This window comes from Salvelinus alpinus, chromosome 1, assembly GCF_045679555.1.
Source record: "Salvelinus alpinus chromosome 1, SLU_Salpinus.1, whole genome shotgun sequence".
Taxonomy (NCBI): domain Eukaryota; kingdom Metazoa; phylum Chordata; class Actinopteri; order Salmoniformes; family Salmonidae; genus Salvelinus; species Salvelinus alpinus.
Genome location: NC_092086.1, coordinates 108790636 through 108813799, shown reverse-complemented (window position 1 = coordinate 108813799; position 23164 = coordinate 108790636). Strand labels below are relative to the sequence as shown.

Below are 23164 nucleotides of genomic sequence, written 5' to 3'. Positions count from 1 at the left end.
CGGTAGTTCGGGCTTTCAGTTTTGTGTGAATGCTGCCATCTATCCACAGTTTCTGGTTAGGGTAGGTTTTAATAGTCAGAGTGGGTACAACATCTCCTATACACTTCCTGATAAACTCAGTCACCGTATCAGTGCATTCGTTGATGTTATTCTCGGAGGCTACCCGGAACATATCCCAGTCCGCGTGATCAAAACCTTCACCCCAGTCTGAGGTCCTGAGTGCTCTGGAGCAGGTTTTCATCAATTATCTTTCTGTACTATGCTTCGTTCATCTTTGCCTTGATCCTGACTAGTCTCCCAGTTCCTACCGCTGAAAAACATCCCCACAGCATGATGCTGCCACCACCATTCTTCACTGTAGGGATGGTGCCAGTTTTCCTCCAGACGTGATGCTTGGCATTCAGGCCAAAGAGTTCAATATTGGTTTCATGTTTAAGCATCTACCTGATGAGGTCATGCACGTTCTTCTGGGATTCTTTAATAGGATTTGGAGTGAGGGGGTTATACCTTCTGGCTGGAAACGTGCAGTAATATTACCTTTTGTAAATCCTGGTAAGGACCCTTCATGTGCTGATAGTTACATTCCAATGGCACTGACCTCAGACTTATGTAAACTGATGGAAAAGGTGATAGTCAACAGATTGTCATATTTCCTGGAACATAGCTAGATCTGCATTGGATGCATTGGTAAAGGTGAGCAATGAAGTTGAAATTTTTTTTGGGACATTGAAAAGGCCCATGACACTATGTGGAGAGAAGGCCTACTGATTAAGATGGAAACACTTGGTATTGGTGGGAGATTGTATAACTGAGTTTTGGCCTTCTTATTTAATAATCATTTTCGAGTTAAAATATGGTCGATTTTATCTGATTCCTATTGAGTTGACAATGGTATTCCTCAAGGCAGTGCTATCAGTCCTATTTTGTTCAATATTATGATTAACGATGTGTTTTTGAATGTATGTAGGGATATTGGGGCTTTCCTATATGCTGAGGATGGAGCTGTTTGGAAGAGGGGAAGGAATGTCTCTCATGTGACCAAATCTATTCAACAAGCTATATTGGATGTTGAAAGATGGTCGATTGACTGGGGTTTTAAATTGTCAGTGGTGAAGTCTTGCTGTATGTTCTTCTCGAAGAAGAAAGTTGCTGATAATATACATTTTTTTCTGTATGGACAGCCTATGTGGAGGGTTTCTAAGTACACATATTTGGTTATATGGTTCAATGAGCAATATACATGGAAATATTATGTAATAAATGTTGAAACAAAGTGTAAGAAGGTGGTGAATCTTTTTGCTGACATTCAATCGTTGCTGGATATTTATAGATCTCTGATCAGGATGACAATTGATTACGGTGTATCGTTTATGGAACAGTGGCAAGACTTGGCTTCAGAAGCAGGACAGAATCTAGTATATAGCTTTAAGGATATGTATTGGTGCATTTAAATCAACATCTGTATGTGCCATACTAGTGGATGCAGGTGAGATGCCTTTGGATATATGGCATAAAAAATTGTCATTAGCTTATTGGTGTCACGCCCTGGCCATGATCCATGGCACGAAGCCTCCAGTGATGATCCATGGCACGAAGCCTCCAGTGATGATCCATGGCACGAAGCCTCCAGTGATGATCAGTGGCACGAAGCCTCCAGTGATGATCCATGGCACGAAGCCTCCAGTGATGATCCATGGCACGAAGCCTCCAGTGATGGTCCATGGCCCAGAGCCTGCAATAAGGATCCATGGCACGAAGCCTCCAGTATTAAACCGCGGTCCGGAGCCTGCAGCGACGGTCTCCAGTCCGGAGCCTCCAGCGACGGTCTCCAGTCCGGAGCCTCCAGCGACGGCCTCCAGTCCGGAGCCTCCAGCGACGGACTCCAGTCCGGAGCCTCCAGCGACGGACTCCAGTCCGGAGCCTCCAACGACGGCCTCCAGTCCGGAGCCTCCAACGACGGCCTCCAGTCCGGAGCCTCCAACGACGGTCTCCAGTCCGGAGCCTCCAGCGACGGTCTCCAGTCCGGAGCCTCCAGCGACGGACTCCAGTCCGGAGCCTCCAACGACGGCCTCCAGTCCGGAGCCTCCAACGACGGTCTCCAGTCCGGAGCCTCCAGCGACGGCCTCCAGTCCGGAGCCTCCAGCGACGGCCTCCAGTCCGGAGCCTCCAACGACGGTCTCCAGTCCGGAGTCTCCAGCGACGGTCCCCAGTCCGGAGCCGCCAACGAGGGTCCCCAGTCCGGAGCCTCCAACGACGGCCTCCAGTCCGGAGCCTCCAACGACGGTCTCCAGTCCGGAGCCTCCAGCGACGGCCTCCAGTCCGGAGCCTCCAGCGACGGCCTCCAGTCCGGAGCCTCCAACAACGGTCTCCAGTCCGGAGCCTCCAGCGACGGTCTCCAGTCCGGAGCCTCCAACGACGGCCTCCAGTCCGGAGCCTTCAGCGACGGTCCCCAGTCCGGAGCCGCCAACGAGGGTCCCCAGTCCGGAGCCTCCAACGACGGCCTCCAGTCCGGAGCCTCCAACGACGGTCTCCAGTCCGGAGCCTCCAGCGACGGCCTCCAGTCCGGAGTCTCCAGCGACGGCCTCCAGTCCGGAGCCTCCAACGAGGGTCCCCAGTCCGGAGCCGCCAACGAGGGTCCCCAGTCCGGGGCCTGCAGCGAGGATCCCCAGTCCGGGGCTTGCAGCGAGGGTCCCCAGTCCGGGGCCTGCAGCGAGGGTCCCCAGTCCAGAGGCACCACCGAAGTGGGGGGAGCCAGAGGTGGAGCGGGGTCTGCGTCCCGCACCGGAGCCGCCACCGAAGTAGATGCCCACCCGGACCCTCCCCTATAGAGTCAGGGGGGGGGGGGGGGGGTACTGTCACGCCCTGGCCATAGAGAGGCTTTTATTCTCTATTTTGGTTAGGCCAGGGTGTGACTAGGGTGGGCATTCTAGTTTCTTTATTTCTATGTTTTCTGTTTCTATGTTTTGGCCGGGTATGGTTCTCAATCAGGGACAGCTGTTTTATCGTTGTCTCTGATTGGGAATCATACTTAGGCAGCCTGTTTTTCCACCTTAGTTATGGGTAGTTGTCTGTGTTAGTGGCCTGTATAGCCCTAGTCAGCTTCACGTTCGTTTTTGTTGTTTCTTGTTTTTGTTGGCGACATTTAAAATAAAGTAGAAATGTATGCTCACCACGCTGCACCTTGAAACGGTCATTTCCCTGACGACGTTCGTGACAATTGGGTTAGGCTGAAAGGCTGTGAGATTGTCCTTCCCATTGCTGCAGTTCTAGATGACTGTTGGGAATATACTAGTAGACATGGCAGTGGTTTTGGTTGGACAGTTGGAAAGCTTGCTGATGAGAGTGGTTTGGGGGAGTTGGAAGTTGACCCTTCTGTGGTGATAGGGGATGTTCCTCCGTGGTTACTACCAGATCCTGTTGTTGATCTAACCTTGGTAGAGAAAATAAAATATTGGTAGTTGCCCTCCAGTGGGTGGAGGACATACAACCTGTCAGAATTATAGTATGCTCAGATTCTCTGTCTGTATTGAATAGTTTATCATCTGGAAAATCTAATAGGAGTGACCTGCTATTGGAGGTGTTCTGTTCTTATGGAGAATTGAGAGACTGGGTGTAGTAGTGAGATTGTGCTGGGTCCCAGCCTTTTCGGGTGTGGAAGGGAATGAAATTGTAGACCAGATAGCCAAAAGAGCTTTAAAACACGATATAATTCATATTATTGTTCCACTGGGTAGAGGTGAGGCCAAATGTAAGATCAGAGACATATTGATAGATGTGTGGCAGAAGAGATGGTACTCTGAGCACAAGAGCTGGCATTTATATACTCTCCAAAGAAAGGTCGGTGGACCAAGATTCAAAAGTCATATTAGGAAGGAAGAGGTGGTGTTTGCTCTTGACCTAGGACATTGAACTCGTCATTACATCTGGTTGGCAAGCATGTGAATGGTTTGTGTCTGGAGTGTATGGTCGATGAAACAGTGGAACATGTGTTGTTATATTGTTATAAGTATGTTGAAGAGAGGGAAAGTTTGAAGTGTAGGGTCATTGAGGTTGGATGGGATTGGGGGGGGGGGGGGATTTGGGGGATGTGGGAGGGTCTCTTAAAAGTTAGTAGGGCTCTTTTTTATTTTCTCAGAATTACTGAGTTAGGGAGGAGGATTTAGAAATGTGGCCTTAATGTTGTAAACCATGATTGACCACACACTCCAGCACAGTAAGTGGCAGCATGCAACTTTAACGTTTGTTTGCAGACCGCTATTATAGCATAGAAGAATATATGTAGCCAGTGATTAACTTTTTAAATTGTTTAAAATTTATTTTACTTTCATTTAACTAGGCAAGTCAGTTAAGAACAAATTCTTATTTTCAATGACGGCCTAGGAACAGTGGGTTAACTGCCTTGTTCAGGGGCAGAACTTGACTGACTCATCTCTCTAAATTACTTGTCAACTTGCCATCAGTCTCACATTAATTGCCAGTGGTAAAATTGACATCTGACATGCTTTTCACCTGTACCTGCTGAAAAAGGCAGGTAATAACTTGAAGAGGACAGGTTAGAATTACAAAGTGTGCTTGCCAAGGCTCATCATCTCTCCTTGTAATCTTAGGGTATACAAATGTGCCCAAAATTCATCAACATTTTGTCTGAACAATTCGTTAACATTGGTAAAGTAATTATATTGCCAGAGAGAAATAAGTCCTCTCTCAGTATTATGAAACCCCAATAAAAAAATCTGTGCCACGCGACTACGTCAGGGTGTACACTTGCACGCACCCAGGACGATGCAAAGAAACGTCGTTCTGGGAATATTTTGTTAGTTAGCTAGCTAGCATAGCCTATGGTGTAACGGACTCGATACATGGCTAACTTTGTAGACTGTTCAGTTGAATTAGAAAGTTCTCTAGCTAGATTTATGCTAGTTAGTTTAATTTTAGAAAATGTTGAAGTTAGATAACTTACATTAATTGTTAGCTAACCGGCTAACTATGGCTAGCTAGCTTCCCAGCAAGCTTGCTGAATTGATGGATCTTCTCATGTAACTATCTACCTTTCTAGCTAAACTGGTTTCGTTGGCTCATCATAGCAAGGATTCATCGCTGTGTTGCCTAAAATGTTCCCTGATAACGTTGCATCGGACACTGCAGACGCAGGCCTCTGACTGGAAACAATGAGCTCAATGATAGGCTGTGAAGGAGACACAGCCACACTGCCTGTACAACACCGGCTAACTAGCTGCTAGCTAACAAGTTGGCTAGCTAACTAGCAGTTTGTACCGCTTGTATCGGACGCGACCCTAAAGCGCTGATGTGAGGTATGAGTAATGGTCTTGTCAATTGACCTAGCTATATTTGTCGAATCTAGACTACCAGTCCCATCAGATAATTTATCAAAGAAAAGTTAGACTAGGTAATAGCTATATGGCAAATGTTGAACTTCACTTTGTTTCTTGTCAACTAATGTTTATTCGTTTGTGGTGGATTACCTAAATAAGCCGAACCTAATAATTTTATGAACATAACAATGTTCGCTGTCAAACGAACGTTCATAACATATCTCACTATGCTGTCTAGTTAACTAAATCATAAGTAGCTAGCTAGTACTAGCTACTGTTTGGCTAGCTAGGTAGGTGGATAGCTAGATAGCACTGTAACGTCAACTCATTCTTGCACGTGCCGGTGAATGTTTTGAAGAGTCAAAACGAGGAAGGACTAGCCAAGTTATGTATGTGACCGTAATTGGCAGGATATAATATATCCACTGCCAATTGTGCATGATAATTTGGTTAAAAAAAGATGGCAACAAAGCTTACTAATGTTAGGTTGCGGTCAGCTGGTTAGCTAACAAGGTTAGCCAATAAAAGAGTCAGGTTTTTTAGTAGTTAGTTACCTCCTATTGAAATACAGCAACATGAAAGTGCACGCTGAAACCTTTAACCCACCCAAGGTGCCACAAAACGACACAGGGGAGCAGCAAGACTTGTCTGACAAGAAGGACGGCCACAATAGTCATTTATTTTTTATCAACCGAGACTGTCAGAATGAACTGGGTTCAGGATCTCAGAATCAGAATGTTCACATTGTATCTTCAGTAGACTCCAAATGGCACAGCACTGAACGCAGCAGCCTAGTCACCAAAGGAGGACTCCGCAACGGAACCTCCCTGGAGAATGTTAATGTTCTTTCCCACAGTAGTTCTACTAGTAATCCTGCGCTAAGACATGATGGGGTGCCTGAAATCTCAAACGAACTGTCATTGTCAGAGGTCTGCATACCTACCACAGTTACAGTTGAAGAAGACCTTAGCTATGAGTTACAGCAGGCTTATAGGATATTTAATGGCTTTCTTCTGGAAAAGCACAAAGGCATTATGACTCCCTTCTTGCACCCCATTGGCCTTGAAAAACACACTGACTGGGTCAGGGGTCACCTCAAGAAGTCCATGTGTTTCAGAAGGATGGAGGAGAAGTTTGTTCGCCGGGAGTATGAAACAATCACAGAGTTTGTAGCAGACTTCAGGCTAATGCTAGAGAACTGCTATAGGCACCATGGGGTCGACCACTGGATTTCTAAACAGGCACAGAAATTGGAAATAATGCTTGAGCAGAAGTTGACACTGCTGTCAAGGTAAGCATGTGTAAGCCTTACATACCTACAGTGCATTCAGAAACACACCTTAACTTTTCCCACATTTTGTTATGTTAGTCTTATTTTAAAATTAATTAAATTGTTCTCCCCCTTCAATCTACACAGGTTTTTAGAATTTTTTGCAAATATACAGTCTAAAAATAAAAAATATATTGAAATATCACGTTTACATAAATATTCAGACCCTTTACCCAGTACTTTGTTGAAGCACCTTTGGCAGCGATTACAGCCTCAAGTCTTCTTGGGTATGGCGCTACAAGTTTGGCACACCTGTATTTGGTGAGTTTCTCCCATTTCTTCTCTGCAGATCCTCTCAAAATCTGTCTGGTTGTATGGGGAGCGTCGCTGCACAGCTATTTTCAGGTCTCTCCAGAGATGTTTGATTGGGTTCAAGTCCGGGCTCTGGCTGGGCCACTCAAGGACATTCAGAGACTTGTCCCTTAACCACTCCTGTGTTGTCTTGGCTGTGTGCTTAGGGTCATTGTCCTGTTGGAAGGGGAATCTTTGCCCTAGCCTGAAATCCTGAGCGCTCTGGAGCAGGTTTTCATCAAGGATCCTGACTAGTCTCCCTGCTGCTGAAAAACATCCCCATAGCGTGATGCTGCCACCACCATGCTTCACCATAGGGATGGTGCCAAGTTTCCTCCAGGTGTGACGCTTGGCATTCATTCCAAATAATTGGTTTCATCAGACCAAAGAATATTTTTTCTCATGGTCCGAGAGTCCTTTAGGTGACTTACTGAGGAGAGGTTTCCGTCTGGCCACTACCGTAAAGGCCTGATTGGTTTAGTGCTGCAGAGATGGTTGTCCTTCTGGAAGGTTCTCCTATCAGAGGCCCTTCTCCCCCGATTGCTCAGTTTGGCCGGGCGGCCAGCTCTAGGAAGAATCTTGGTGGTTCCAAGCTTCATACAGTTAAGAATGATGGAGGCCACTGTGTTCATCGGGACCTTTAATGCTGCTGAAATGTTTTGGTACCCTTCCCCAGATCTGTGCCTCGATACAATCCTGGCTCGGCGCTCTACGGACAATTCCTTCGACCTCATGGCTTGGTTTTTGCTCTGACGTGCACTGTCAACTGTGGGACCTTATATAGACAGGTGTGTGCCTTTCCAAATCATGTCCAATCAATTGAATTTACCACAGGTGGACTCCAATCAAGTTGTAGAAACATCTTAAGGATGATCTGTAGAAACCGGATGCACTGGAGCTCAATTTCGAGTCTCATAGCAAAGGGTCTGAATACAAAATGTGGGAAATAGTCAATGGATCTGAATACTTTCTGAATGCACGGTACATATATACGTTCAAGTATTCATGACACAGCCTACATATTCTACATACATTCATCCACATTTAAAATACACACATTCAATGGTATGGATTCTTTCTTCAGTTGCTGCTGTAGTAGTAACTAAAAGTAAAACATTTTCAAACATCAGTAGTGTCTGTTTCATTCAGGACCCTTGATGAAATGACTGGGACCCTAACTAGCCCTATGATGCTGTGTCTGTATCCACCTACCCAACCAGGACGCTGCGAGAGAAGACCACTCTGGCAGTGACCTCCAAGGGTCGTTTGGGGACCGAGGATGAGAGGGGGCCCGTAGGCACCTCTACCAGACGGAGGACAGTGCCTCGCAGCCTGGCTACGATCACAGTGGGGGGAAATGAGTCCATCATGGTCCAGGCACTCAGGCTGGAGGAGCAGCAGAGAGTCAAGGAAGAGAAGAGGTAAGATATGGATGGAATGTTCCAGTGCGTGAGGGTTTTCTATGTTCCCACTCTCTCCATGGTCAGAATAAAACTTGAAATACCATAGACTACTTAATCCTGACAACTGTGACAATATAATTTACATTAAACATTTTAAATAATAATATTTCATTCTGTGTGTATGACTTATGGCTGTGATTGTTTGTGTTTAGTAGGACATCTGGTTCATAAACTCATCCTTCATTTCTGATTGTAGGCAGCGGGAGCTAGATAAGAAGGAGGCGGAGGAGACCTCAGCCAAGGAGGTGGAGGAGTGGGAGCGCAGTCTTCTCTCCCAGGCCACCCAGACCCCCTTGAAGACCATGTGGGAACTCCCTGCCATCGGCCACTTCCTCTGCCTGGCCCAGGCAGCTCTCAACCTCCCAGAGATAGTGTTCTTTGAGCTGGAGCGGTGCCTCCTCATGCCTCGCTGCAGCATCTTCCTCTCCAAGATCATGAGTTCACTTCTTTGCCCGCCCCAGAGGAGGGGGACGCTCCACCGTCGCCCAGCCCTCACCTACTGCCGCTGGGAGTCTGAGCTCCGCCAGAGGGTGCAAGGCTGGTACTACGCTATGGGTACGGCGGAGGACCAAAGGTGGATGGCTGAGCAGCTGGGCCTATCCCATCAGTTCTTCAGGACAGTCGGGGTGGTTAGCCCCCTGGAGGAGAACCCCTTCCATCTCTTACCCTTCATCCAGCGCGTGTGGCTGCTCAAAGGCCTGTGTGACAACGTATACGAGACCCAGAAGGACGTGCAGGACGCTGTGCTGGGCCAGCCCATCCACGAGTGCCGAGAGTCCATCCTGGGCTACGACGGGAACGAGAACGTCTACATACACTTTCCGCATTTCTGCGGGGCCGACCTACGCATCTACTGCCAGAGTGTCAGCATGCCCTCTGACTTCTCCTTACCAGCTGTCTGGGTGAAGAGGGTGGAGCCTGACGAGGGGCTATCAGAGGACTCTGACAAGCAGAAGTACTCTGAGCACCTGGTTTCAATGGAGGAGGAGTCAGAGGAGAAACCTGGTTCTGACAGACGGAGTGGTGGGAGGATTAAAGGGGACATGTGCAGGGGTGGAACTGGGCAATTTCACACATGGGGGGTGGAGGATGAGGAGGACTGTAAGCCTACTAATCAGAACAGACTCACTGGCTCAACTGGGCCCTCTTCACCTATCAAGGAGTTTGTGGGCAGAGGGAGTGTGAAGGAAGAGCCACATGAATTGGAATATAGGCCTAATAGACTTCAGGTGAAGCAGGAAGAGGGATCGGACGTATCATCAGGGTCATGTGAGCCGCGTCTCAGTGTGGGGGAACACTGCTATACAGGGAAGTCCCCTGCTTGCCCTGCTAGGGCAACATATACCAGCAGGCCTGGTGTCACTGTACCCATGAGACTGACTGATGTCCATGTTAAAGTGGACGGGAACAAACTCTCTGAGGGACAAAGATGTTGTCCAAAATGTTTCTCCGAAATGGGGACAAAGTCACAGGACAATCATCGCTGCCATTGTGCCACGGACAAGAAATCAACAACGTCACCTTCTGGTGCTGGCCACCCACGCAAGGTCAACGTGACAGAGAATAGGATGGACAGGATTCGGGTTAAGAAAACGAAAAGGAAAAAAGCGAGGGAATTGGGGGAACGACGTGCAGCAGGTGGGCAGCGCAGATCAGACAGGAGCCCACTCTGTAAGGCCAAGGCAGCTAAATCCACTGTCAGGAGAGCTGCGACCACCGTCAAGAAAAAGGACAAGGGGAAAAAACGAAAAATGGGTAAGAAAATGGAATACCTGTCTTGTAAATCAATATTTTACATTTTGTTAGGCTAAATTAGGCCTATGTAAAATCACAGCTGAGAGACTTGGCACTTGTTCAATGATGATGTATGGCTGTCCCCAACAACAACAACAAAAAATCTTGGTCGACCAAGAGTCATCTGTTCTTACGAGCAATCGATTTGTAAATGTGTATTTTTCCATATAGACACATCCTATGTGTGTTAATCAAATCAACTATATTCACTGAGCTTGTCTGATGCTTTATGCACACTGTTTGATTAAATAATTAAGACGCACAAATGACTAGAGGGAGTCCGACCAGCAATTGATTAGATTGTGCCTGGCCGGGCTCAGACTTGCTGTGGTAAAAAAAATGACAGCTAGTGACTGTGTGACTAGCACCTGTTTCTCTCCTCCATGCTGCAGCGACCACCACAGAACATCAACAGTGTTTATTATGCTGTCCGTGTTGCTGAAGCTGTAACATAATTACAGCCATTTCTGTTTAGGAAAAACATTCCATATTCCCTCAACCCTTGCTCTCTTTACGTGACACATGTATGCATCGCATGGACCAATAGGGCCTGACCTATAGCATATCATAATCGCATCAATAAATTGGTTATAACAAACTCTGAACACCGTAACAGCAAAATGGATGCAGAGGACGTGACAAACTCTAAACGGGGGAATGTGTACTGGTTTCTCAGGAAGTAAAGAGGAAGTCAGATGTGTGTAATAAATGTGACTAGTTGTTAAATACTGGAGATGAAGGTAAGGAACAAGCTCTGCCTGCATGTTATGTTTCCAAACAGATGCTGTTAGATTACAATCAACTTTTTCTGACTGTTTGGAACAGTTTAAACAACACTAAATAAATTATAAGCATACCAGAGTCTGTTGTAATGTTTTTTTTGTCAAGCATTTTTTACAGCAAAGACTAAAAACAGTCGCATTCATTCGTGAATGCAATTTCCCGAAATGGAATGGTGTATTTATTATTTAAGCTAATTATTCAAGGGTCGCTTTATTTTATTTTAAAACTAAAATGCTTGATTACATTTCAAATCATGAATGACTCGTATGCTGTGTGATGACCTGAACAAATGAATGAATGATCGATTGATACAGTAGCCTACAGTATATAAGCACGTTTTAGTGAGGCACTGTTCCATCCCCACGGCCTCCACAATGGATTAGTCCACTTAGATAGGCGCAAATCAGACAGCTGTCTTGTACACCATTTTTATAAATCAAATCAAATTTTATTTGTCACATGCGCTGAATACAGTGAAATGCTTACTTACAAGCCCTTAACCAACAATGCAGTTAAGAAAATACCTAAAAAAAAGTAACAGCTAAGAATAACAAATATTTAAAGAGCAGCAGTAAATAACAATAGCAGGGCTATATACAGGGGTACCGGTATTGAGGTAATCTGTACATGTAGGTAGAGTTATTAAAGTGACTATGCATAGATAATAACAGAGTAGCAGCAGTGTAGAAGGGGGGGGGGGGGTTAATGCAAATAGTCTGGGTAGCCATTTGATTAGATGTTCAGGAGTCTTATGGCTTGGGGGTAGAAGCTGTTTAGAATCCTCTTGGACCAAGACTTGGCGCTCCTGTACCGCTTGCCATGCGGTAGCAAAGAGAAAAGTCTGTGACTAGGGTGGCTGGAGTCTGAAAATTTTTAGGGCCTTCCTCTGACACCGCCTGGTATAGAGGTCCCAGTGATGTACTGGGCCGTACGCTCAACCCTCTGTAGTGCCTTGCGGTTGGAGGCCGAGCAGTGGTATGGCAGTGATGCAACCCGTCAGGATGCTCTCGATGGTGCAGCTGTAAATCCTTTTGAGGATCTGAGGACCCTTGCCAAATATTTTCAGTCTCCTGAGGGGGAATAGGTTTTGTTGTACCCTCGCCACGACTGTCTTGGTGTGCTTGGACCATGTTAGTTTGTTGGTGATGTGGACGCCAAGGAACTTGAAGCTCTCAACCTGCTCCTCTCCAGCCCCGTCGATGAGAATGGGGGTCTGCTCGGTCCTCCTTTTCCTGTTGTCCACAATCATCTCCTTTGTCTTGATCACATTGAGGGAAAGGTGTCCAAATTTCAGATTTTTGCTTCCAACCGCTATGTCTTTGTGAGACGCGGTGTGGGTGAACAGATGATATCTGCATGTGTATTTCCCACCGTAAAGCATGGAGGAGGAGGTGTTAAGGTGTGGGGGTTCTTTGCTGTTAACACTGTCTCTAATTTATTTAGAATTCAAAGGCACACTTAACCAGCATGGCTACCACAGCATTCTGCAGCAATACACCATCCCATCTGGTTTGGGCTTAGTGGGACTATCCATTTGTTTTTCAACGTGACAATGACCCAACACACCTCCAGGCTGTGTAAGGGCTATTTGACCAAGAAGTAGAGTGATGGAGTGCTGCATCAGATGACCTGGCCTCCACAATCACCCGACCTCAACCCAATTGAGATGGTTTGGGATGACTTGGACCGCAGAGTGAAGGAGAAGCAGCCAACAAGTGCTCAGCAAATGTGGGAACTCCAAGACTGTTGGGAAAGCATTCCAGGTCAAGCTGGTTGAGAGAATGCCAAGAGTGTGCAAAACTGTCATCAAGGCAAAGGATGGCTATTTGAAGAATCTCAAATATAAAATATATTTTGATTTGTTTAACACTTTTTTTTTGTTGGTTACTACATGTGTTATTTCATAGTTTTGATGTCTTCGCTATTATTCTACAATGTAGAAAATAGTAAAAAAATAAAGGCTCTTGAATGAGTAGGTGTCAACTTTTGACTGGTACTATATGTATGTTATGTATGTTGCAACTGCTCGACCAAACAATCCACCAGTCGACTAAACTGGGTCAGCCCTAACGAGATGTAATCTTGTTTATAATGCTTTGCCCCACTTATGTCTGAATTACTCAATAGAATAATCTTCTTCCTTCGCAGGAAGAAAGCTTAAGTCCAGGAAGCTGGCTTCAAAAAAGAAACCTCAACTCCCAGTTCAACCTGCATTCAGGGTAAACCCCACAGTTTGTTTGTTTTTGATGCAAAATATGGAATATGAATTGATATGCAATTTGAATCCATGAGTGCTGATTTGTCCCTCAGTTGGTGTGCACCAGTCTAGAGGAGCTGAAGGAACTCATCAGTAGGACGGAGGATGAGCTGGATGAGCTGGAGAGTACCAAAAAGAGATCTGTTAGTAAAGTAATAAAATACATTTTATTTTGCAATTTTTATTGTGCTGTATCAAAAATACATTATAAACAAAAATAACTATTACGTACAGTATGGAAGGATTACATCGATACAGGTAAAAAAAATGATTGCAGGAGCACGTATGTGTGTGTGTGTCTATATATAATGTATATACAGTTGAAGTCAGAAGTTCAATACAACTTAGCAAAATAGATTTGAACTTGGTTTTTCACAATACCTGACATTTAATCCGAGTAAAAATTCCCTGTCTTAGGTCAGTTAGGATCACCACTTTATTGTAAGAATGTGAAATGTCAGAATAATAGTAGAGTGATTTATTTCAGCTTTTATTTCTTTCATCACATTCCCAGTGGGTCAGACGTTTACATATACTCAATTAGTATTTGGTAGCATTGCCTTTAAATTGTTTAACTTGGGTCAAACATTCCGGGGAGCCTTCCACAAGCTTCACACAATAAGTTGGGTGAATTTTGGTCCAATTCTCCTCACAGAGCTGGTGTAACTGAGTCAGGTTTGTAGGCCTCCTTGCTCGCACACGCTTTTTCAGTCCTGCCCACAAATCTTCTATAGGATTAAGGTCAGGGCTTTGTGATGGCCACTCCAATACCTTGACTTTGTTGTCCTTAAGCCATTTTGCCACAACTTTGGAAGTATGCTTGGTGTCATTGTCCATTTGGAAGACCCATTTGCGACCAAGCTTTAACTTCCTGACTGATGTCTTAAGATGTTGTTTCAATATATCCACATAATTTCCCTACCTCATGATGCCATCTATTTTGTGAAGTGCACCAGTTCCTCCTGCAGCAAAGCACCCCCACAATATGATGCTGCCACCCCCATGCTTTGCGGTTGGGATGGTGGTCTTCGGCTTGCAAGCTTCCCCCTTTTTCCTCCAAACATAACGATGGTCATTATGGCCAAACAGTTCTATTTTTGTTTCATGAGACCAGAGGACATTTCTCCAAAAAGTACAATCTTTGTCCCCATGTGCAATTGCAAACCATAGTCTGGCTTTTTTTATGGCGGTTTTGGAGCAGTGGCTTCTTCCTTGTTTATCGGACTTTTAGGTTATGTCGATTATAGGACTCATTTTACTGTGGATATAGATACTTTTGTACCCGTTTCCTCCAGCATCTTCACGTCCTTTGCTGTTGTTCTGGGATTGATTTGCACTTTTCGCACCAAAGTACGTTCATCTCTAGGAGACAGTACGTGTCTCCTTCCTGAGCGGTATGATGGCTGCGTGGTCCCATGGTGTTTATACTTGCATACTATTGTTTGTACAGATGAACGTGGTACCTTCAGGCGTTTTGGAAATTGCTCCTAAGGATGAACCAGACTTGTGGAGATCTACAATTATTTTCTGAGGTCTTGGCTGATTTCTTTTGATTTTCCCATGATGTCAAAGAGAGGCACTGAGTTTGAAGGTAGGCCTTGAAATACATCCACAGGTACACCTCCAATTGACAAAAATTATGTCAATTAGCCTACCAGATGCTTCTAAAGCCATGACATAATTTTCTGGAATTTTCCAAGCTGTTTAAAGGCACAGTCAACTTAGTGTATGTAATCTTCTGACCCACTGGAATTGCGATACAGTGAATTATAAGTGAAATAATCTGTCTGTAAACAATTGTTGGAAAAATGACTTGTCATGCACAAAGTAGATGTCCTAACCGACTTGCCAAAACTAGTTTGTTAACAAGAAATTTGTGGAGTGTTTGAAAAACTAGTTTTAATGACTCCAACCTAAGTGTATGTAAACTTCAAAAATTTGGGGTCACTTAGAAATGTCCTTGTTTTTCAATAAAAGCACACTTTTTTTGTCCATTAAAATAACTTCAGAAATGATTAGAAACAGATGCCTCACAAGTCTTCAACTGGCAGCTTCATTAAATAGTACCCGTAAAACACCAGTCTCAACATCAACAGTGAAGAGGTGACTCCGGGATGCAAAGAAAAAGCCATATCTCAGACTGGCCAATAAAAGATGAAGATGGGCAAAATAACACAGACACTAGACAGAGGAACTCTGCCTAGAAGGCCAGCATCCCGGAGTCGCCTTTTCACTGTTGACGTTGAGACTGGTGTTTTGCGGGTACTATTTAATGAAGCTGCCAGTTGAGGACTTGTGAGGCATCTGTTTCTCAAACTAGACACTTGTACTTGTTCTCTTGCTCAGTTGTGCACCGGGGCCTCCCAATCCTCTTTCTATTCTGGATAGAGACAGTTTGCTCTGTTCTGTGAAGGGAGCAGTAAGCAGCGTTGTACAATATCTTCAGTTTCTTGGCAATTTCTCACATGGACTAGCCTTCATATCTCAGAACAGGAATAGACTGACGAGTTTCAGAATTAAGTTCTTTGTTTGTTGCCATTTTGAGCCTGTAATCGAACTCACAAATGCTGATGCTCCGGATACTCAAGTAGTCTAAAGAAGGCCAGTTTTATTGCCGCCTTAGTTTTATTGCCGCACAGTTTTCAGCTGTGCTAACATAATTGCAAAAGAGTTTTTAATGATCAATTCGCTTTTTAAAATGATAAACTTGGATTAGCTAACACAATGTGCCATTGGAACACAGGAGTGATGTTTGCTGATAATGGGCCTCTTTATTCCATAAAAAATCTGCCGTTTACAGCTACAATAGTCATTTATAACATTATCAAGGTCTACGCTGTATTTCGGATAAATTCTATGTTATTTTATTGGACAAAAACAAAGACATTTCTTAGTGATCCCAAACTTTTGAACGGTGGTGTGTGTGTGTATATATATATATATATATATATATATATATATATATATGTATATGTGTGTATATATGGATTGTCTACTATGAAAGGGAGAATACAAAATACAGTGGTGTGTGTATATACAGTGGGGAGAACAAGTATTTGATACACTGCCGATTTTGCAGGTTTTCCTACTTACAAAGCATGTAGAGGTCTATAATTTTTATCATAGGTACACTTCAACTGTGAGAGACGGAATCTAAAACAAAAATCCAGAAAATCACATTGTATGATTTTTAAGTAATTCATTTGCATTTTATTAGGACACTAAAGATACACTTAGGACACTAAAGATGCCTTTCTACTGACTGAAAAACACCAAAAGTAAGTTACGCAGGGTCCCTGCTCATCTGCGTGAATGTGCCTTAGGCATGCTGCAAGGAGGCATGAGGACTGCAGATGTGGCCAGGGCAATAAATTGCAATGTCCGTACTGTGAGACGCCTAAGACAGCGCTACAGGGAGACCATGTAACAACGCAGTGGCAGACCATGTACGCAGTGGCAGACCATGTAACAACACCTGCACAGGATTGGTACATCCAAACATAACACCTGTGGGACAGGTACAGGATGGCAACAACGACTGCCCGAGTTTCACCAGGAACACACAAACCCTCCATCGGTGCTCAGACTGTCCGCAATAGGCTGAGAGAGGCTGGACTGAGGGCTTGTAGACCTGTTGTAATACAGCTCCTCACCAGACATCACTGGCAACAACGTCGCCTATGGGCACAAACCCTCCATCGGTGCTCAGACTGTCCGCAATAGGCTGAGAGAGGCTGGACTGAGGGCTTGTAGACCTGTTGTAATACAGCTCCTCACCAGACATCACTGGCAACAACGTCGCCTATGGGCACAAACCCACCATCGCTGGACCAGACAGGACTGTCAGAAGGTGCTCTTCACTGACGAGTCGTGGTTTTGACTCACCAGGGGTGATGGTCGGAATCGCGTTTATCGTCTGGAGGGTCCGGTACTCTGGAGTGGGATCAATTTGGAAGTGGAGGGTCCGACATGGTCTGGGGTGGTGTGTCACAGCATCATCGGACTGAGCTTGTTATCATTGCAGGCAATCTCAACGCTGTGCGTTACAGGGATGACATCCTCCTCCCTCGTGGTACTCTTCCTGCAGGCTCATCCTGACAGCCTCCAGCATGACAATGCCACCAGCCATACTGCTCGTTCTGTGCGTGATTTCCTGCAAGACAGGAATGTCAGTGTTCTGCCATGGGCAGCGAAGAGCCCGGATCTCAATCCCATTGAGCACGTCTGGGACCTGTTGGATCGGAGGGTGAGGGCTAGGGCCATTCCCCCCCATAAATATCCGGGAACTTGCAGGTGCCTTGGTGAAAGAGTGGGGTAATGTCTCACAGCAAGAACGGGCAAATCTGGTGCAGTCCATGAGGAGGAGATGCACTGCAGTACTTAATGCAGCTGGTGGCCACACCAGATACTGACTGTTACTTTTGATTTTGACCCCCCTTGTTCAGGGACACATTATTCAATTTCTGTGGAACTTGTTCAGTTTATGTCTCAGTTGTTGAATCTTATGTTAATACAAATATTTACACATGTTAAGTTTGCTGAAAATAAACGCAATTGACAGTGAGAGGACGTTTCTTTTGCTGAGTTTATATATATATATATGGATTGTCTACTATGAGAGGGAGAATGCAGAATACAGCGGTATGTGCTCTCAACCATTGGGCCTTTTTATTCTTGATGTTGTGAGTTTTTGTTTGTTTTTACAGGGAAGGTGGTGCTTCAGGAAAGAAGCCGTGAAAGATCTGCACATCACTCTCATAAGGCTACTCAACGAGCTCTCCCCATGGGAACCCAAACTGGTCAAGGCTTTCCATAGGAACAGGTATCACCACTCGCCTGAAGGCGGTTATAATATCAGAAAACTATGTTTACAAAGCATGTCTAGCATAACACATCATTGACTCCTCGATGGCTTTTATTTTTCATTTAGATGTAATCTTTCCCCACAGGCTACGTTTGAAAAAGGATTTTGACGACTTCAAAAAGCACCCTGACTATGACAACTTTGTCAGAGAGGATGTGGATAGAAGCACTTCGTTCACTGAAAACACCAGACTGACTGAAGCGGAGGAACAGCAGGATCAGACTGTTCAGAGGATCCTGTGGGCGGAAGGTAACTTGTGATTTATTTGTGGGTGAAGTGCAGTAAGACATTATGGAAAAGCATATAACGTGTAGGCTATTTATTATACATTGCATTGAAATCACATAACGATTTGTATCAGTAAAATCATTGGTAGTGCAAGTTGAAATACATTGAATGTGTCTCTTTTTTTCAGAGGACTCAGGGCAGTTTGGAACAGAGGCATTGAGAGGCAGCTTCACTGTGGTAACCAGACAAGAGATGTTGACCTTGAACGAGCACAGGCCTTCCACTCGGGGCTTGAAGCGTCTGCAGAGTGATTTAGATGAGAACTCAAGCCTCATTAAGAGAGGCAGGATCAACAGTGATGAACTGACGACTTCCCCTGAAGCTGAAGTGGAAAACAGATCCAGGGAAGCGAATCCAGCAGCACAGCAGGTTGGAGAAACAAGCCCAGTGGTTATAACTACACCGATGGCTGGTGTCCAAAGGACTCACAAACCCATTCAGCTATATACCCTGCTGGCTAAGAGTGTTGGTAATAAAGTTACTTTAATTCATCATCAGCCAGGTGTTATCAGCCATGTTGGTCAGGCTCATAGCTTAGCCTGTGCTTCTTCCCTGCAAGTTACTAAAGTTAAACATTCTTTACCACAAAGCTCTCAACAGTTACCGCAACCAACAACACCCACACCTAAACACACACAGATGTCCCATACCACGCCCATACCAAAGACCCCCGTACATGTTGTCTACAAGATGCCCGAGGGTATGGGTCTGGTCAGGAAAGCTGGAAGCCCTATGAAAATGGCAGTGCAGCCAATCCTGGACCAGAAAACGGGGGATAAGCTAATGCAGCAAGTGGTCATCCTACCTTCGAACTTGCTCATTCAAAAGTCAGAGGGTCAGAGTCACCCCCAGCAACCAAGGACAATCCAGGTCCCAGCCTCCAAAGCGACCACTCCACTGTCACAAAGCTCTGGATTCACCACGCCGCAAAGTCATGACAACCGGATCCCCATACAACAAGTGGCACCGCTAAAGGGAGGTACACCCTCTCCTACCAACTCCCCTAGGTTGCAGACAACCTCTCTTACAACAGGCTACAAGGTTGTCCAACTCCCTGGTCCTAAAGTGAGTAGCACTACCCAAAATGTTATACCAAATAGATCACCATCCAACCCCACAGCTTTTACTGATCCCAGTAAACCTCCGGACCCTAAACAAGAGCTGAAGACCGTGTGTATAAGGGACTCGCAGTCCATCCTAGTCACCACTAGGGGGGGCAACACTGGAGTAGTCAAGGTGCAGACGTCTGATCAGAGTACATCTGGTTTGTTACCTGCCAGTCCCGTCATCATCTCTCCACAGTTCAAAGCCTTCCTGGTGTCCAAGACCTCTCCACCTGCTGCCCCCACGGTCCCAGTGGTCACAAGCGCGACTGTAGCCCGGGCGCAATTAGGACCGGCACCATTACGGTCTTCAACTGTCACGAGTTCAACAACTGCACGCCAGTCTTCGATCACTGCTGGCATTCAGGCCACAGGTCGGACAGCGGGCTCTGCTGTTACCATTGCTGTAAACCAGGGCTGCAACATCTCATCTACAGTTGCTGTGAACTCACAGCTACCTAAAAGCATCATCACTGTACCTGGTAACCCAGCAGGCGCCACCCAGACGTCTCTTGTCCAGGTTGTCACTAAACCTGTTTTGAAAAGGGTATGTCCAGATGAGAGGTCCCCATTCACAAAGTTCATCCTGGTCTCTCCCTCGTCCAACATCACATCTATGGCTGCAACCAAAGTCACTTCCACTACAGCTCCCTCCGCTCTTCCAGGGCAAAGGTTGATGTTCATCAGCCAATCACCAGCCCAGGCATCCCACGCAACAAGTAGCATTCCAAGACAGTTTTCAGTGTCTGGGGCACAATCCCTGACCACGTCAATACCCAATGAAGCAATGAAGATCGGACTCAACTTTGGTCAAGCTATCAGCAGTGCAAACTTCGGAGCCTTGAATAAGGTCCAGCGCATCAATCTGCTTCCAGGATCTCCGATAAGGCTACCACAACAGGCAAGTGCACTTGCACAATCTACTTTAAAAAGCACATCTGTGTCTGGCACACAGGCAGCACTTCTTACAACCACGTCGTCTCACCTTATCACTAGCACTGCACATTTGCCCTCTTCCACACGCCTGTCTGGATCTCAACTACAAGGCATCCCTTCGTCCTCTGTGATCCCCAATCTAAGCAAGGTAACTGGGCAACCACGGTCTTCGATAATCAGAGGTTTAATCACCAGCAACCCACAACTACCAGTGCCGGTCACGACACCGTTAAGCTTTGTCAAAACATCCCCTCTCACACCACCGGCCCAGGTTTCTCAGTCTCACCACGTAAGCGGGGTCACCACACCTCCTCAAATAAGTACTCCACAGTCTCCAATTGCCACTAGATCCACTCAGCAGTCCACTCCAGTGCGGCCGGCTGGTAATACCAATCCTGTCACCAGCACCACCACCACAACTGTGCAACAGAAGATTGTCATTAACACCCCTGCACCGCTTGCAGGCGGCACACAGATTCTGCTCAACAACACCCGTTTTGTTGTTCCCCCTCAAGGCCTTGGGCCTGGCCAGCATGTCCTCATAATATCCAGCCCTGCAGTGCCCTTGGCAGCTCCTAGTCCCAGGGGAGCGAGCCCAACGACCAGTGTCCCACGAGGGCCAACGTTACCTGGGCTAGCCACACCTGCACAAGGCCCCAGAATGGCCACACAACCAAGGACGCACCAGTCTCAACAAGCAGCACTTAGATCACTAACCCTGGCAGCGCCGTCCGCTGAGAAAGTTGGACCCTCTCTCCCGGTTTCTTTCACTGTCCCTCGCCAGACAATGGAGATTCGAGCTCCACTATTGGTCACCAGCACCACCACCAACGGTTCTCCTCCAGTTTTACACCGGCTCCCTGCTCCGGCCACCATACTCACTGGCCTAGCTAATGTGGTGGCAGCTCCACCTTTAACTCAACCGGAAGGGATGGGCGGCTTGTCACTCTCCTCCGTGCCAGCAAGTCCCAGTGCAGCTCAAACAGCAGAAGCTCTACAGAGCCCAACAAAGCAGCTCCCTTTGAACACGGGACTTGGCATCAACTACGCACCACTCACAACACAGCAGATAACGTCGTTCGTGCAACCTATGGGAGCGTTCTCCACACGGACGCAGGTCCTACCGACGGTAGCTGTTCCGCCGATCGGGAGCACCTTCTCCAGGATGCAGTCTCTACCTGTGGTGACTGTACCGCCCCTTGGGGGTGCCTTCGGTAGCAAAACATCTCCTGTGGCAACTGTGCCTCCATCCAACAGCACTGTAATCATGACACCGGCTCAACCTGTCAGGACGGTGATGTCGGCAGAGACTATCCGCATGCCCATTGTTTTATCCAATCCTTGGCAGCAGCAGATACTGGGCCTAGGCAAGCGCCCTTTGTTGGCTTCACATGTGCCTGCATCAGCAGTGCAAACAACCAGCCCCACCACCAAGCTACTAGTGAGTCCTGATGTGGCTGTTTTAAACACGGTTAGAGGCCCTACCGCCAACACAGGCCTGCCAGAGATAGCTAACAAGCCTTTGGCTACGTTGATTGTAACTCCGAAATCCACTGGGAGAGTGTTGCCCCTGCCTCCTGTAAATACTGACAATCCCTGGATGCCTACCCAGGCTGACAGAAGTGGCCCTATCAACTGAAAGACTGAAAGCCAGTAGCATTGTCTGTGATGAAGAAGACACATATTCCAGCAAACTTTGTGTTCTGGACTGCATCTAGAATATCTAGAACATTCTAGAATATTTTTGGTAGAAGGTGGGAGTCGGTTGAGAAACTGCCTGGTTGAGCTGTATTTTTACTTTGCATATCAAAGTGTGTTTAAAGATGCCTTATGCAGAAATGGCTCTGCCATTTCCTGGTTGCTAAAATTCTAATAGTTCCCCTAGTTTGAGTTTGTGGTAAAACAAGCAAGTATAGTGTAGAGAATCATTGTACCATCTAAACTGCTGTGAAATATCTTTTCCATAACTAAAAATATTGTATTTTCAGCTGTTTGACGCAAAAACAACACTTATGAACGGGAAGCATAGAGAGAACGCACATGGAACAGATCTACCGCTTCTTAGACTTGCTTTCAATAAGAATGACAGATCTATAACGTATTTCTATGTGAATTTGGTCAGGTCACCCAAAAAGTGACATTGCAGCTTTAAGCGACGCTAGATAAACCTCTATAGCTGACTCAAACAGTTTGCTCAAGAAATGTAGGTGGCAATGTATTTGTGATGGGTTTTCTATTTCTTAAAGCAAACAGCATTTTAGGGTTTCCTTTTCACAAAGTTTGAAGATCAATTTGGACATATTTTTAATTAAAAAAAACAAACAACCTTTTTCTTGGCCAGTAATAAATATGTTGTAAATTGCTTGGTTTGAAGGGTAGACAAATGGATTTAAATGTGATTGTAATACGTTTCATTGACATTAATTATAATTTTGAAATTATATCAATATAATTCGTTAGATTGGAACAACACTTGTTTTTATTCTGTCTACCACACTCTTAGGTCTTTCCCTCTGACCTGTTGTATACCTTCTGCCGGTGTGTTGCCTACTCAAGAGGCATGTCGGTGTCTACATTTTATTACATTGGTGTCTACATTGGTTCAGTCTTATTTCCATCAACTATTTGGAAAATAAACTGGTATTTCACATGATTGAAATGCAACTTCTAAATGATTTATTGAAATGTTGAAGCCCATATATATATTTATATATATTTTTCC

General features: G+C 45.7%; 1 protein-coding gene across 3 annotated transcripts; it reads left to right on the top strand.

The window, feature by feature from the left end:
• The first annotated feature begins 4767 nt into the window (after window positions 1–4767).
• LOC139538407 (uncharacterized bromodomain-containing protein 10-like) lies at window positions 4768–23095 on the top strand. 3 transcript variants are annotated; one of them, XM_071340409.1, is made up of 8 exons: window positions 4768–6624; window positions 8175–8375; window positions 8614–10172; window positions 13143–13213; window positions 13305–13394; window positions 17958–18073; window positions 18201–18364; window positions 18531–23095. In XM_071340409.1, exons 1-8 carry the CDS (start codon window positions 5909–5911, stop codon window positions 22079–22081), a joined length of 6468 nt encoding a protein of 2155 aa, XP_071196510.1. In that variant the 5' UTR covers window positions 4768–5908; the 3' UTR covers window positions 22082–23095. The 3 variants fall into 3 exon arrangements, with proteins under 3 accessions (XP_071196510.1, XP_071196502.1, XP_071196519.1); XM_071340401.1 differs by having other exon boundaries at window positions 13305–13403; XM_071340418.1 differs by having other exon boundaries at window positions 6489–6624; window positions 8104–8375; window positions 13305–13403.
• The last annotated feature ends 69 nt before the right edge of the window (window positions 23096–23164 follow it).